Source organism: Salvelinus fontinalis, chromosome 29 (assembly GCF_029448725.1).
Source record: "Salvelinus fontinalis isolate EN_2023a chromosome 29, ASM2944872v1, whole genome shotgun sequence".
Taxonomy (NCBI): Eukaryota; Metazoa; Chordata; class Actinopteri; order Salmoniformes; family Salmonidae; genus Salvelinus; species Salvelinus fontinalis.
The window spans coordinates 15,558,071-15,575,618 of NC_074693.1; the positions used below are offsets into that span (position 1 = coordinate 15,558,071).

The 17,548-nt window shown below is 40.4% G+C and overlaps 2 protein-coding genes across 3 annotated transcripts; both read right to left on the reverse strand.

Moving 5' to 3' along the window:
- Positions 1 to 191: 191 nt before the first annotated feature.
- On the reverse strand, positions 192 to 3,471 carry LOC129827471 (DNA-directed RNA polymerase II subunit RPB7). The gene is made up of 8 exons (XM_055888366.1): positions 3,310 to 3,471; positions 2,908 to 3,017; positions 2,531 to 2,690; positions 1,167 to 1,217; positions 1,005 to 1,070; positions 807 to 878; positions 627 to 660; positions 192 to 539 (listed from the first exon to the last, which is right to left on the reverse strand). The coding sequence occupies exons 1-8, from the start codon at positions 3,319 to 3,321 to the stop codon at positions 526 to 528; spliced, it is 519 nt and encodes a 172-aa protein (XP_055744341.1). The 5' UTR covers positions 3,322 to 3,471; the 3' UTR covers positions 192 to 525.
- A 139-nt stretch (positions 3,472 to 3,610) lies between these two features.
- On the reverse strand, positions 3,611 to 17,548 carry pld7 (phospholipase D family, member 7). Of its 2 annotated transcripts, none has more exons than XM_055888354.1 (12): positions 17,076 to 17,548; positions 15,542 to 15,664; positions 14,042 to 15,028; positions 13,171 to 13,358; positions 10,106 to 10,289; positions 8,769 to 8,883; positions 6,123 to 6,250; positions 5,645 to 5,848; positions 5,316 to 5,455; positions 4,920 to 5,085; positions 4,613 to 4,712; positions 3,611 to 4,405 (listed from the first exon to the last, which is right to left on the reverse strand). In XM_055888354.1, exons 1-12 carry the CDS (start codon positions 17,160 to 17,162, stop codon positions 4,212 to 4,214), a joined length of 2,616 nt encoding a protein of 871 aa, XP_055744329.1. In that variant the 5' UTR covers positions 17,163 to 17,548; the 3' UTR covers positions 3,611 to 4,211. The 2 variants fall into 2 exon arrangements, with proteins under 2 accessions (XP_055744329.1, XP_055744330.1); XM_055888355.1 differs by lacking the exon at positions 17,076 to 17,548 and adding an exon at positions 16,901 to 17,017.

A 17,548-nucleotide genomic window follows, 5' to 3' on the forward strand; every position in this document is an offset into this window, starting at 1 on the left:
ATGGGTAGGAATTTACATTTAAACAATAAAATGTATTACATTTTTCTACGTAGGTTTCAATTACTTTCCATTGATTGAATGTGATGGATAACTCCATATCCTATTTGTTGTGTGTATTATCATTTGAAAAAGCACAACACGTACAAAATGGAGCATATTTTACAATGACAGAACACTCAATGGAGACATGGTCCACATTATCAAAAAACAACGTTTATTTCAGTTCTCAAGTTGTCGAAATACAATACAACAGCAACTGAGGGGTAACTCAGACGATACAGTAGTGTTTAATATGACAACATAACCACCTGCTTATCACCAGGCTCTGCAGTTTCAATAGTATGTATTCATACTATGTCAAAGGATCATTGATCCTTCCCCATTAAGTACAGGACTTGACTATGTGCAGCAATACCACATGATCAACCTGGAGAAATATTTATATTGACAATACTGTATTGTAAGGGCATTTACATGACATATAAGAGACGTATGTTGATAATCCAGCATAGCACTGCAGGGACATCAGCTGACAAGACCTGAGAAACAGAGAAAAAACTAAAATTACAGATAAATTCAAACATTTATTTGACACCGATGAAAGGAGACTAATAACACCAACATACCGAGGTAATCGTCCATGAGGGATCCAATGGCAAACTGAAACAGAAGAAATCAATTTATTCCAAGTTACAACTTGCAGGTCTCTTCAGATAGCTAGCGGTGGCTAGCAAGTTGTGAGGATTTTTTGTTGTTGACCTATCAGGTAGCATCCTTAGTTTATGGTGATTTGACAGGGTACTCACAATGTCGTTTTTATCCACTCTTGTTCCCACGATTTTCAACCGAATCTCATCATCCTGTTGGATTACAATGTCCTAATGGGGAGAAGACAGAATCCTTAATAAGAGGACATGTGTCCAAGAGTTGTGTTTAATAAATATTCATTTTTCAAATGACGACCACAATTTGAGTGAAGAGCAAGGCTAGTTTTAGTGTCTTACCTCATCAGTGGTCTTATAACAGGGAGGATTTGAGTTGGGGTCAAACTCCATCTCTGAGGGAATGGACTGCAGAAACAGTAAATAACCATATTAACATTTATTAAAGAGTTTATCAATAAAACCATTCAACAACTAAAAGGAGACATTTCCAAGTGGACCTACATGACGAGAGATGAAACAGGACATGGGGCCGATCTCTGTGAAAAGGCCAACCTGAAAAGAACAGAACATTTTGTATAAATTTTAACACACCATGAAAACAATATGATCTATTCTAGTCCATCCTTATGTAACAGTATAACTTTGAACCGTCCCCTCGCCCCGACACGGGCGCGAACCAGGGACCTTCTGCACACATCAACAACAGTCACCCACGAAGCGTCGTTACCCATCGCTCCACAAAAGCCACGGCCCTTGCAGAGCAAGGGGAAACCCTACTTCAGGTCTCAGAGCAAGTGACGTAACCGAGTGAAATGCTATTAGCGCATACCCGCTAACTAGCTAGCCATTTCACATCCGTTACACTTATTCAGATGTTAATGAGATCAAAGAAGATTTGTCTGTATCCCAAATGGCACTCTATTGGCTCTGGTCAAAAAGTACAGCACTATAAAAGAGAAGAGGGTGTTATTTTTCAAACACAGTCTTTGAATAACTTACCCCTTCCACTCATATTTTGCATAATGCTTATAATAGTTAAATTAACTGTCGGATTCTTTCAGAGTGCTCCACACCACATACAGGTATCATCTTATGGACGCTCAGATGATCTATCCACCATCCTCTCTGTCATATGTCCACATCTCAGTCATGTACTGTCTTCCGCTGTCCCAGTTTACTGAACTACTCCAGTGTCTGTCAGCATTCAATGTTCTCATGCAACCTCTCTGGTTATTCTCATTAGGACATCATGTAGGTCTAGGTACAGTAAATGTTTTGTATTTTTTTTGTACCTAGAACATTGAATTTGGCCTACGGGTAATTGTACCCCACCCACCCCAAAATGTATTTTACCTTCATTTAACTAGGCAAGCCAGTTAAGAACACATTCTTATTTTCAATGATGGCCTAGGAACAGTGGGTTACCTGCCTTGTTCAGGGGCAGAACAACAGATTTTTACCTTGACAGGTCGGGGATTTGATCTAGCAACCTTTCGGTTACTGGCCCGACGCTCTAACCGCTAGGCTACCTGCCTCTAACCGCTAGGCTACCTGTCGACCCTTTATTATTAATTGTTGGACATAAGAATGTAAAAACACCAGCAAATCAAGTGATTGTAATTTTGGAAATCTGTTCCAAAGTATTCCCATGCATAATAGAGATATGTGGTCGTATACAAATGTAAGAAAGGTTTGAACTTGTTTTACTCAAATATATCTTTTTCTTGAAGTCAATTTGCAGTTTACAAACAAATTGTACATTATATATATATATTAAAATCGGTCCAGGGCTGAATCTAGCTGAGGATCCCCGATATAGGGAATAAGTTTCCAATTGTGACGTAGCCTTTGTTTAGTTTCCTTACTTTGTTGACCTGGGTAACCACGGCATCTACCACCTCGCCTTTGAATGGACGGAAGACAATAGCCTTGTACTTGACGGGGTAAAGCACGAATCCCCTGCCTGGTTGGATGACACCTGCACCAATGTTGTCAATGGTGGTCACTGCAATGACGAACCCATATCTGGAACAGAGAGTCAGTGTGATTAACTGAGCAAGCAAATCAACTTGTTATTGGTCAAAACAACCAACCCGGTGTGGTGAAACTGTAAACTGTCTCGTCGTTATTCTACTTTGAAATTTAGCCTGGAGTCCAGACTGAATATCACTACACTCAGCAATACTGATTTATCGGTTCCAGGCTAACGAAAGGAAATCCGCCCTGGCTCAATACCACTCACTTTCCTGTGCATGTTCCCTCCACCTCTGTGAAGAGCTTCTGTTTCACAGTGTTCAGGAGATTGGGACCAAAGTACCGAGGGTGGAGCAGGATCTCATGCTCCAGGGAAATCTGTAAATTGTATATATTTTAGTGTAGTTTGTTTTACAATAGTTGTACTGTTTATTACTGAGAATGCTAGCACTTACTTTCATTGAGTTTTAAGAACCATGTAGATATCTGATTCTTAGCTGGTTTTAACAAACTCACATAACTAGACAGGTATAAACCCGTTAAATATGCACAACTATTAATTAAGAGAGCAGTTAGCTAGATAGCTAGCCAACCGGTTAACAAAGCTAGCATAGTTAGACATGGTGGTGCTTGTTAATCGTCACAATATCATACAAATCTAACTACTTACATGATAAAACATTTTCCCGCTCACTCTTCCTTGATTGTAGTCTTGTTTAATTTATCATAAAGAAATAAATCGTCTCTAAATGATTAAATCCAGCAACAAATCACAGGAAGCTGGTTATGTTCGACTTCTGGAAAATAAAGTTTTACTTCCGGAGCAGAAGATTTGTGTGACGTCGAATTTCAAAATAAAAGCCCCGTGTGTCTTTCATCAGCTTAAAACAGACTGGATCATGAACACATGAGCTTTTTTTGGTCCCAATAATGTGATCACTGACTATGATAAAAGACAAGAATTTGTTGGCTTAAAAATAATAACAAATATTTAATTTCAAGAATAAGAATGAAGTTGATACATCTTTGGTTGAAAAACTGTATAAACATATGACGTAACACAAAAAAAGCACCTGGCATGACAAAGGTCATCAGTCTTTTTTTCCTTATCGACAACACATGCCTTGAGTCACTGACAGCATCAGTCAGTCAAAAGAAAATTGATCAAAAACAGAACTTCAAAGATTCATTCAATATCGACACTTCCATTCAGAAGGGGGGGGGGGGGAAATTACAGCAAATAATTAAAGTAGAAAATATGTATACAACAAAATTTGCAAATATATACAGTCAAATGCTGCATGTAACAACAGAATTGTCAAATGGGAGCGGTAAAAATCAAATTAAAATGTAAGCAAGGTAAGCGCATGCTCTTATATGATAGGCAGCATACTGAACACTGGTGAAAGTATATGCCAAAACAATTATCTAAAACTAATATGGGTCTGTGTCCCAAAATGGCACATACCCTATTCCCTACATAGTGCACTATTTTCTCTGGTCAAAAGTAGTGCACTATATAGGGAATAGGGTGCCATTTTTGGATGTAGCCCTGAGTCATCACCGTTAGCATCATCTACCACAGTGTTTGACATTGTCATTGGAAAGGATCCGGGCGTATTGAGATGTCCAGTCCCTCATGAAGACTTCCTGGAGCTGGATCTGTAAACTCCTCTGGCCTTCTCCCACCACAGAACCGGTCTGGTTCACCACCAGCCCAATACCTGCAGTGTGGGTGAAATAGTTCTCTGACCAGTTGGATGTTCCTGTGATCACAAAATACAAGATAAAAAATTAGTGTATTGATATGGCAGGTCAAAAAAGTTTCTGTGTACTACAGAACGTTATGTGCAATGTAATGTTTATATTGAAAAAAAAAAAAAAAAACAGTAGACATTGGTTTTGAAGCAGAATCAGATCCATAAAAGCAACGGACATTTTGTCCAACGATGAGTGATTGTGATGTACAGTACCGATATAGACGACTCTGTCGGTCACCATGTACTTGGCATGGTTCACTCGTGAGAAAGGGATCTTCTTCTGCTCTGCTGTTGAAGGCACCTCAAACACTTTCTGTAGGACACATCATGGAAATAGGACATGAGTTACAACAACAGAATGCAAAACTAGAAAAAAAGGTACATTTCCTGAAGAAAATTGTGTGCTTGCTTCAGCTGTCTACTTGCTTCAGCTGTCTACTTGCTTCAGCTGTCTACAAGTATTTTTATGGTATAAACATATATTTTTTTTTTTACGGAGAAATGAAAACAGCATACGTACCACATTGATGTTGCATCCCAGGGGAGGTCTGTTGAGGACAGTCAGAGACTGTAGGAAGAGGAACATTGAGCCTGGAGAGTGTGACCAGCAGCTCACTAGTAGGTTGACCTCCACACCTCTAGTACACGCTGCTGCCCGTATGGCTGAGTCAATCGCAGGCCAGAACCTAATACATAAATGGACCTGATTGGTTAGACGTTTAAAACATATACACAACATACATCCAATAAAATGTCTTCATGAAAAAAAAATCTGATACAAAGTTAGAGAATCATTAAGGAGTGAATCTTTAACTTCCACTTAAGTTGAATTTTCACTCCGGCATTGATGTCAACTTGGAGAAGTGAAAATTCTACTTAAGTGTAAGTTAGGATTCAGCCGAGTACGGACAGTGACCTGAGTGGCTCAGTGAACTGGGACAGCGGAAGATAGTCCATGACTGAGATGTAGACATATTTCTGGGCATCTGCGATGACAGAGAGGATGGTGGATAGATCGTCTGAGCGTTCATAAGCTGATATCTGGGGTGGAGCACTCTGAAACAATAGAAACAGTTTGTTTAACTATCAGTAGCATTATGCAAAATGAGTGGAAAGGGTTATTTAGTCAAAGACTGTGTCCCAAAGGACACCATTTTCTCCCATAGGGCTCTGGTCAAAAGTAGTACACTATGTAGAGAATAGGTTGCCATTTGGAACGCATAAAAATGCCAAGATCCAACTCACAGAGAGATATACTCGTGCAGGGACTCCATTGAGTTTGAGATTCAACGGGTGCTTGGAGCTAGAGAGGGCAGAGTATCGGGCAGGCCAGAAGGGGGGTAGGGAGCCATTTTTATGAGCACCAATGTTCCAATACACCCCGAATATCCTTGACGCATCCTGTGCCAGGCAGCTGCAGTCCTCAATGGAAACTCCCACCTCCTTCACCTGAGACGATCAATCAAATCGTGAAATCAATCAATCATCGATCAATGCATTGATATATGATGAGACACATCAATTGTAAATAATAATAATAATAATAATACAAATAAATAAAAACAACAATTATAATAATAATAAAAAAATGGCTCATATTTTATACAGCCTGGACTCCCAACTAACAAACAGTTTCCCTGTTCAACAGTTCAGATGATGTTTTCTATAAAAAACAAAATGACCCAGAGAGGAGGGTATTTTATATCAGTACTTTAAGAAATACCTGTGTGAGGGACCGCCAGTCCATGTTGGCACTGCCCAGGTAGAGGTGTTTCTGATCCACGACCCACAGCTTGGTGTGGACGATACCTCCCGTCACTGACTGGAGATCCACCTCCCGTACCTCTGCACCTGAACACAGAAACGAAGCAGGAGGTTAGACACAGTCAACTAAAGGTGGGATAGACAACCACATATCACAGTCAACTAAAGGTGGGATAGACAACCACATATCACAGTCAACTAAAGGTAGGACAGACAACCACATATCACAGTCAACTAAAGGTAGGACAGACAACCACATATCACATTCAACTAAGGTGGGATAGACAACCACATATCACAGTCATTACAGTCAACTAAAGGTGGGATAGACAACCACATATCACAGTCAACTAAAGATAGGACAGACAACCACATATCACAGTCAACTAAAGATAGGACAGACAACCACATATCACAGTCATTACAGTCAACTAAAGGTGGGATAGACAACCACATATCACAGTCAACTAAAGGTGGGATAGACAACCACATATCACAGTCAACTAAAGGTAGGATAGACAACCACATATCACAGTCAACTAAAGGTAGGATAGACAACCACATATCACAGTCAACTAAAGGTAGGACAGACAACCACATATCACAGTCATTACAGTCAACTAAAGGTAGGATAGACAACCACATATCACAGTCAACTAAAGGTGGGATAGACAACCACATATCACAGTCATTACAGTCAACTAAAGGTAGGATAGACAACCACATATCACAGTCAACTAAAGATAGGACAGACAACCACATATTACAGTCATTACAGTCAACTAAAGGTAGGATAGACAACCACATATCACAGTCAACTAAAGATAGGACAGACAACCACATATCACAGTCATTACAGTCAACTAAAGGTAGGATAGACAACCACATATCACAGTCAACTAAAGATAGGACAGACAACCACATATCACAGTCATTACAGTCAACTAAAGGTAGGATAGACAACCACATATTACAGTCAACTAAAGGTAGGATAGACAACCACATATCACAGTCAACTAAAGGTAGGATAGACAACCACATATCACAGTCAACTAAAGGTGGGATAGACAACCACATATCACAGTCAACTAAAGGTGGGATAGACAACCACATATCACAGTCAACTAAAGATAGGACAGACAACCACATATCACAGTCATTACAGTCAACTAAAGGTAGGATAGACAACCACATATCACAGTCATTACAGTCAACTAAAGGTGGGATAGACAACCACATATCACAGTCATTACAGTCAACTAAAGGTGGGATAGACAACCACATATCACAGTCAACTAAGATAGGATAGACAACCACATATCACAGTCAACTAAATGTAGGATAAACAACCACATATCACAGTCAACTAAAGATAGGACAGACAACCACATATCACAGTCATTACAGTCAACTAAAGGTGGGATAGACAACCACATATCACAGTCAACTAAGATAGGATAGACAACCACATATCACAGTCAACTAAGATAGGATAGACAACCACATATCACAGTCAACTAAGATAGGATAGACAACCACATATCACAGTCAACTAAGATAGGATAGACAACCACATATCACAGTCAACTAAGATAGGATAGACAACCACATATCACAGTCAACTAAAGGTAGGATAGACAACCACATATCACAGTCAACTAAAGGTAGGACAGACAACCACATATCACAGTCAACTAAGATAGGATAGACAACCACATATCACAGTCAACTAAATGTAGGATAAACAACCACATATCACAGTCAACTAAAGGTGGGATAGACAACCACATATCACAGTCATTACAGTCAACTAAAGGTAGGATAGACAACCACATATCACAGTCAACTAAAGATAGGACAGACAACCACATATCACAGTCATTACAGTCAACTAAAGGTAGGATAGACAACCACATATCACAGTCATTACATTCAACTAAAGGTGGGACAGACAACCACATATCAGTCATTACATTCAACTAAAGGTGGGATAGACAACCACATATCAGTCATTACATTCAACTAAAGGTGGGATAGACAACCACATATCACAGTCATTACAGTCAACTAAAGGTAGGATAGACAACCACATATCACAGTCATTACAGTCAACTAAAGGTAGGATAGACAACCACATATCACATTCAACTAAAGATAGGACAGACAACCACATATCACAGTCAACTAAAGGTGGGATAGACAACCACATATCACAGTCAACTAAAGGTGGGATAGACAACCACATATCACAGTCAACTAAAGGTGGGATAGACAACCACATATCACAGTCAACTAAAGGTAGGATAGACAACCACATATCACAGTCAACTAAAGGTGGGATAGACAACCACATATCACAGTCAACTAAAGGTGGGATAGACAACCACATATCACAGTCAACTAAAGGTGGGATAGACAACCACATATCACAGTCAACTAAAGGTGGGATAGACAACCACATATCACAGTCAACTAAAGATAGGACAGACAACCACATACAGTCCATTTGCAAGTAGTTTACAGAATACATGCATAACCTGAAGAACAAAATTTCCATGAAAGCAGGGCCAGCTGTGGTAACAGATGTGCAAGCTGCAGCATGTACCCGTTCTGGTTAAATCAGCCGTGTCTCGATTATCAGTCTGAGGACCGTTAACAGCAATCTGAAGTTTCACTCCTTTTGCTTCAAGTTCCATCAGCTGCTTGAAGACCCGTTTACCCTGTAAAAAAACACATGCATGTCGAAGTGAGGACACAAAAAAAAATCCATAAAAAATAAATAAATAAATATATATATATATATATATATATATATATATATATATATATATATATATATATATATATACATATACATATACATATACATACATACACACACACACACACACATCAAAATAGAACTGGTCGGTGAGAAAACTATGTAGAAAAGAACTCAACGGCAAAGCTATCCTAAACATCCACCAGTACAGCGATCCTAAACATCCTAGGCTCTGTGAGTCTCAGGCCATTATCCTCCTACCTGTGCAGCACTAGGCTCTGTGAGTCTCAGGCCATTATCCTCCTACCTGTGCAGCACTAGGCTCTGTGAGTCTCAGGCCATTATCCTCCTACCTGTGCAGCACTAGGCTCTGTGAGTCTCAGGTCAGTGTTCTCCTACCTGTGCAGCACTAGGCTCTGTGAGTCTCAGGCCATTATCCTCCTACCTGTGCAGCACTAGGCTCTGTGAGTCTCAGGTCAGTATTCTCCTACCTGTGCAGCACTAGGCTCTGTGAGTCTCAGGCCATTATCCTCCTACCTGTGCAGCACTAGGCTCTGTGAGTCTCAGGTCAGTATTCTCCTACCTGTGCAGCACTAGGCTCTGTGAGTCTCAGGCCATTATCCTCCTACCTGTGCAGCACTAGGCTCTGTGAGTCTCAGGCCATTATCCTCCTACCTGTGCAGCACTAGGCTCTGTGAGTCTCAGGCCATTATCCTCCTACCTGTGCAGCACTAGGCTCTGTGAGTCTCAGGCCATTATCCTCCTACCTGTGCAGCACTAGGCTCTGTGAGTCTCAGGACAGTATTCTCCTACCTGTGCAGCACTAGGCTCTGTGAGTCTCAGGCCATTATCCTCCTACCTGTGCAGCACTAGGCTCTGTGAGTCTCAGGCCATTATCCTCCTACCTGTGCAGCACTAGGCTCTGTGAGTCTCAGGACAGTATTCTCCTACCTGTGCAGCACTAGGCTCTGTGAGTCTCAGGTCAGTATTCTCCTACCTGTGCAGCACTAGGCTCTGTGAGTCTCAGGTCAGTGTTCTCCTACCTGTGCAGCACTAGGCTCTGTGAGTCTCAGGGCAGTGTTCTCCTACCTGTGCAGCACTAGGCTCTGTGAGTCTCAGGTCAGTGTTCTCCTACCTGTGCAGCACTAGGCTCTGTGAGTCTCAGGGCAGTGTTCTCCTACCTGTGCAGCACTAGGCTCTGTGAATCCCAGGTCAGTGTCTCGGAGGGTAAAGTAGAAGGCAGCTATGTCCACAGAGCTGTTGGCCCTGGTCAGTAGGTTAGTCCATGTATCAGAGATGCTTGGCAGGGACGAGGACTCCGGTGGGTAGAATAGGCCTTCAGGGATGCTTTCCACCAGGCTCACACTGATTAGAGAAGAGCAATTCAATTCAAACAACGCTATTGGTCCTCTGAGAGCAATTATATTAGGGCTACAGCAGCGCTCCAGACACATGTCAATTCTATTAGGTCAACAGACTACATATACCCACACACCTGCATACTGACGCCACACACTGCTCCTAGTCACTTTACCCCACCTATATGTACAGTACAGAGCTACGCCAATTACCTCATACCACTGCACATCTACACGGTACTGCTACTCCCTGTATATAGCCATATTATTACCTGTATATAGCCATGTTATTACCTGCTACTTCCTGTATATAGCCCTGTTATTTTCTGCTACTTCCTGTATATAGCCCTGTTATTTTCTGCTACTTCCTGTATATAGCCCTGTTGTCTACTTCCTGTATATAGCCCTGTTATTTTCTACTTCCTGTGTATAGCCCTGATATTTTCTACTTCCTGTGTATAGCCATGTTATTTTCTACTTCCTGTGTATAGCCATGTTATATTCACTTCCTGTATATAGCTATGTTATTATCCACTTCCTGTATATAGCCATGTTATTATCTACTTCCTGTATATAACCATGTTATTATCTACTTCCTGTATATAGCCATGTTATAATCTACTTCCTGTATATAGCCATGTTATTATCTACTTCCTGTATATAGCCATGTTATTATCTACTTCCTGTATATAGCCATGTTATTTTGTATTTCCTGTGTATAGCCATGTTATTTTGTATTTCCTGTATATAGCCATGTTATTTTGTACTTCCTGTATATAGCCGTGTTATTTTGTACTTCCTGTATATAGCCGTGTTATTTTGTACTTCCTGTATATAGCCATGTTATTTTGTACTTCCTGTATATAGCCGTGTTATTTTGTACTTCCTGTATATAGCCGTGTTATTTTGTACTTCCCGTATATAGCCATGTTATTTTGTACTTCCCGTATATAGCCGTGTTATTTTGTACTTCCCGTATATAGCCGTGTTATTATCTACTTCCCGTATATAGCCGTGTTATTATCTACTTCCCGTATATAGCCGTGTTATTATCTACTTCCCGTATATAGCCGTGTTATTATCTACTTCCCGTATATAGCCGTGTTATTATCTACTTCCCGTATATAGCCGTGTTATTATCTACTTCCCGTATATAGCCGTGTTATTACCTGGTACTCCCTGTATATAGCCATGTTATTATCTACTTCCCGTATATAGCCATGTTATTATCTACTTCCCGTATATAGCCGTGTTATTATCTACTTCCCGTATATAGCCATGTTATTATCTACTTCCTGTATATAGCCATGTTATTATCTACTTCCTGTATATAGCCGTGTTATTTTGTACTTCCCGTATATAGCCATGTTATTTTGTACTTCCCGTATATAGCCATGTTATTTTGTACTTCCCGTATATAGCCGTGTTATTTTGTACTTCCCGTATATAGCCGTGTTATTATCTACTTCCCGTATATAGCCGTGTTATTATCTACTTCCCGTATATAGCCGTGTTATTATCTACTTCCCGTATATAGCCGTGTTATTTTGTACTTCCTGTATATAGCCGTGTTATTTTGTACTTCCCGTATATAGCCGTGTTATTATCTACTTCCCGTATATAGCCGTGTTATTATCTACTTCCCGTATATAGCCGTGTTATTATCTACTTCCCGTATATAGCCGTGTTATTATCTACTTCCCGTATATAGCCGTGTTATTTTGTACTTCCTGTATATAGCCGTGTTATTACCTGGTACTCCCTGTATATAGCCATGTTATTATCTACTTCCCGTATATAGCCATGTTATTATCTACTTCCCGTATATAGCCGTGTTATTATCTACTTCCCGTATATAGCCATGTTATTATCTACTTCCTGTATATAGCCGTGTTATTATCTACTTCCTGTATATAGCCGTGTTATTTTGTACTTCCCGTATATAGCCATGTTATTTTGTACTTCCCGTATATAGCCATGTTATTTTGTACTTCCCGTATATAGCCGTGTTATTTTGTACTTCCCGTATATAGCCGTGTTATTATCTACTTCCCGTATATAGCCGTGTTATTATCTACTTCCCGTATATAGCCGTGTTATTATCTACTTCCCGTATATAGCCGTGTTATTTTGTACTTCCCGTATATAGCCGTGTTATTTTGTACTTCCCGTATATAGCCATGTTATTTTGTACTTCCCGTATATAGCCGTGTTATTATCTACTTCCCGTATATAGCCGTGTTATTATATACTTCCCGTATATAGCCGTGTTATTATCTACTTCCCGTATATAGCCGTGTTATTATCTACTTCCCGTATATAGCCGTGTTATTATCTACTTCCCGTATATAGCCATGTTATTATCTACTTCCTGTATATAGCCATGTTATTATCTACTTCCTGTATATAGCCGTGTTATTTTGTACTTCCCGTATATAGCCATGTTATTTTGTACTTCCCGTATATAGCCGTGTTATTATCTACTTCCCGTATATAGCCGTGTTATTATCTACTTCCCGTATATAGCCGTGTTATTATCTACTTCCCGTATATAGCCATGTTATTATCTACTTCCCGTATATAGCCGTGTTATTATCTACTTCCCGTATATAGCCATGTTATTATCTACTTCCCGTATATAGCCGTGTTATTATCTACTTCCCGTATATAGCCGTGTTATTATCTACTTCCCGTATATAGCCATGTTATTATCTACTTCCCGTATATAGCCATGTTATTATCTACTTCCTGTATATAGCCATGTTATTATCTGTGAAAAGCTGTGAAACAATTCATTACTTATAAATTACATATAAAAACATGTGAGTAGATTTGTTAAGGGTCAAATAAAATATGTTACAATTCATCTTGTGTCACACTTTTCTTACCGACAATCTGAGTTACAAGGCTCGTGTGGCACCCACAGTCCCTCCAGGCAGTGCAGCTCCAACTGTCCCATCAACTGTGACACCGACTGAGGCATCCCATAGTGCCATACGTGTTGACCGAATCCTCCAATCACAAGCAGAGTGGAGGGGAAAAGGCAGAATAGTGCAAAGCTGCAGCACCACGATGTCTACAAATTTAAGAGTGAGATTTGAACACGAGAAAGAGAACAGATCATGTTAACTATTACAAGAAGGGATTGTTTGTATGTCATTAAAATTATGCTACTAAGACGTTTGTATGTCATTAAGATTAGGCTGCTAATACGTTTGTATGTCATTAAGATTAGGCTGCTAAGACTATTGTATGTCATTAAGATTAGGCTGCTAAGACGTTTGTATGTCATTAAGATTAGGCTGCTAAGACTATTGTATGTCATTAAGATTAGGCTGCTAAGACGTTTGTATGTCATTAAGATTAGGCTGCTAAGACTATTGTATGTCATTAAGATTAGGCTGCTAAGACTTTTGTATGTCATTAAGATTAGGCTGCTAAGACTATTGTATGTCATTAAGATTAGGCTGCTTAGATGTTTGTATGTCATTAAGATTAGGCTGCTAAGATGTTTATATGTCGTTAAGATTAGGCTGCTAAGACGTTTGTATGTCATTAAGATTAGCCCAACATAAGATAATGACTATCTCCATGGGGTCATTGTGTCTGCGGCTCTGTGCACAGCCTACAATCAAAACAAAGCAAGACAAAAGACACATACAATTGCAGATAAAATAAATACAATATAGATGATGCTAATGATGTGGCATACCAAGATGGGTAATATCAAGAGAAAGAACTGGTATCCAGACACCTCACCTTGTTTGACTGATTGGATTTAGTTGTTCTCCGAGGCGCTGCTCTGTTAGAGGGGACAGCGCTATCAGCGTCGGTTGTATCCTCTAGGGTTTTTGACCATTTCCCAGAAGCCTTCTCCTTGTTGGAAGACTTGTCTCGATTCTCACAAACAACCTCTGATTCACTGAAGCTCTCAGTCTCAACACCGGGCTTCTCAAGCGCCTTCTCCTCCAGCAATGGGGAGGAGTCCAACCCATCTCCATCCTCTTCTAACAGAAACTCAATCTCCATGGCTTCAGCCTCACAGGGAGTTTCCTCATAGCCTGTTTCCACATCATCATCATCAGGCTGATTGAGATCAGTCTCATCCTCCTCACCTTCAACTATCTCGAGGGATTCCTTTTCAGCGTGACCAGAAGGGATGTCGCCGCTATCCATTCCAACGCCAGCCTCAAACTCTTCCTCCGTCTCCTTCTGTGCAGCTCCAGTGGCATGGAGTGGTTCTCCCGGGTCATCGTAGTCCCCTGCTTCAGCCCTGAGGGCCGGTCTGGGGGTCGCTGTCATGGGACGGAGCTGCTCCTGATCCCCCTCAGGTGGACTAACATCCAGAGAGCTGGGGCTTTGCTCTGAGGAGCCAACAGCATGAGACAGGGTTTGAGGATTGAGTTTATGTAGACGGACTGTAGGAAGAGGGAGACCTGTTTCTCTAATACTGGGCAGTTTTGATCTAGACATCTCTCCACTGTTGCTTGATGAAGCTGCAGCGGTTAAAGCTGCCTGGTTAGAAGACTCTTTGCTGGTAATAGATGGGGCAGGTGGATCTGAGCGTTGACTGCCGCTGCCGGTGCTGGTGGTGGTGGTGGTGGTGGCAGGGCGTTTTTTGGCTAATGTTTTGTGAAAAGCAGGAATTCGAGACGCATGTTGTTGTTTCCCAGTTTTACGTGTGTCATCTTTTTCTTCATCCTCTTGGTCTAACCGGTTCAACATTACAGTCCAATTCTTAGCTCCCTGTTTAAAAAAAGAATCCCCCCCCCCCCCGGGGTCAGGAATGGAGAGAATGTCAGAAATTAATAGTTTAAAAAAACAGGAAAAACAATAATCTTAGGTTGCTTGTTGCAAGGTGTGTGTGAATAATTTGAAGAGATTGTAGATAATAAAAAGTGACAGGGGCGCGAGCGAGCGCACAAGTCTTTTCATTTGAAATGAATCATTTCACAGTGTCCTATCTACAGTTTCATCGATGCAAAGTAACAGAAAGGAAATTATCAATACATACTAAAAGACATTTATGATTTCATTTGATGTGAGGAGTAAATCATACGGGACAAGGCCAACGTTTAAAACGTGTCTCCACTACAGTTTCTATAAAGCAAACAGTAAGAAACTTTAATCAAGACACGGTCATAGAGCTGTAAAAATGTTTTCATTTCCTGTGAGGAGTAGGCTAAATCATACAGGGCAAGGCCACGTTGTGTATACGGCAAAATGAAAAAATAACATAGGTGTATTGTTAAAACCTACCACCACTTCCGGGTGGGAGTCCTCAGACCGCGTTGTGGTGACGTCATCTTCTGACAGGGCTGGAGAATGATCATCGTCCATCATAACTTGGTTCTGAAGCTCTTCTGTATCTTCCTCTGTATCCTAGAATGAGTCACACAATCAAGTCGGTGGTCATTTTGCACATGACCCTGCTGCAACTCCTAGTTCCAACGGACACAACCAACGTGTTCTGAGCATTTTGTATACATTTCTGTATGTAAAATCTGAGACGCTCCATTTAAGTGAGATATGTTACGTTTTCGCATGGAATGTGTTAATTTGTGGATGTCTGGCGGACTAGACTGGATCCAGACAGGGGTCAATATGGACCGTGAGGTCCAGAAAAATAAATATATGTATTATTTATGTTTTACTAAGCCGGGCTTCGACCACAGGTATCATATATAAAGACACATAAGAATGTGTAGAATTTCAGGATAGTAGCTTTAAAAATAGCAAAAAACAATCTCTGCCATATGCAAAATGTGTAGAATTGTGGGAAATTTTGTTTTAAAACTGCGAAATGTTCTCTCCACCAACAAGAGGAGTGTGAACAGTTTGGGATCACGAGGTGGGTGTTTGATATTATGCTGATAAATCCATCTGGACTTTTGCCACCTAGGATATTTTATGAATGGACCCTTCTCTTCTCCTTAAGTACACATGTTCTATGGTATGTAGTAATTTGTGGATGTCCATCATCCATCTATCATCCATCACATTTGTATGATATGAATTGCAATTCGTATGATATGTTACAAGCTGCCAAAATATACAATATGTTTCGAATTTGCAAAACGTATGATATGCTACGAATTTGCTAAACGTATTTGTTGTGTCTAACGTTAGCTAAGGGGCTAACGCTAACTAACGTTAGCTGGCTTAAGTTAGCTCTAGGGGTTAGGGTTAGGCGTTAGTTCTAGGGGTTACGGGTAGGGTTAGCTAAATGGGTTAGGGTTAGCTAACATGCTAAGTAGTTACAAAGTAACTAAAAATTAATAAGTAACGTCAGTTGTAAAGTTGCTAATAAGCTTAAATTGTCTGTGCTGGGATTCGAACAAGCAACCTTTGGATAGCTAAACTTCCGCGTTATACACCCACCCCTCGTCCTTTCGCTTTAACCTCAAGTAACCATAACAAACATATCATACTAATTTGAGTAGCCCTACTTTAGTTTACGATGCTACGTCTAGTCTATGAGACCAGTCTGATCCAACAGAAACGAAGTCGGAAACTATTACCCAGCTTTCAAAGCTTGCAAACCTGGCGTCTAATATAGTGATTCACCTAAGCTTTGAATGTATATTCAAGGATTTTTAGCTTGGTAGTTAAACTTACCAGGAGTTTATCGCAGCCAGCTACAATCAAACCCGCTGAACGTGTTGTACTCTCTCACTCTACACTTAACAGTGCCAACCTAGTTAGCTACGTGGCTATGAAAAGTCGGATGAGGAAGAGAGAGGAAAGCGGAAAAGCTAACTCACTCAATTCAAAAAAAAAAAAAATCACCCACCTCTAAAAACGTGCTGTTATTTTTCCTGAGACGGGTCGACCTTCTGACTTGCATCACAACTCGACCAGATTTCCTGCGAAGCTCCATCTTCAAGTTGCTACAGCCTCAGAGCGCGCCAAGTCACAAAAGTTAGCCTAGCTAGCTAACGTTAATGTTTTCGCGCAAAAATAAATACTATTAGACAGTCAACAAACTTTGTAAATTAGCAAAAAATAACTAGCTTGTAAACTATCCTACTTGTGGCAGCAACGCATTGCACCCGTCGGTAACTTATTTTGTTCAACATTTAGGTTTGTTAGCAAAACTTAAGACACCACACACAAAACAATAAATTGAAGTAACCGCGATTTCCTGTCTTTGATTATGGTTGGTGGTTGCCACAACAACAACAAAAAGCATGACATATCCAGGCATGGGGACAAAGCTGCCCCCTGTTGGTTTAAAGTAAAACTTAACCTCACCGAAATGTCCAA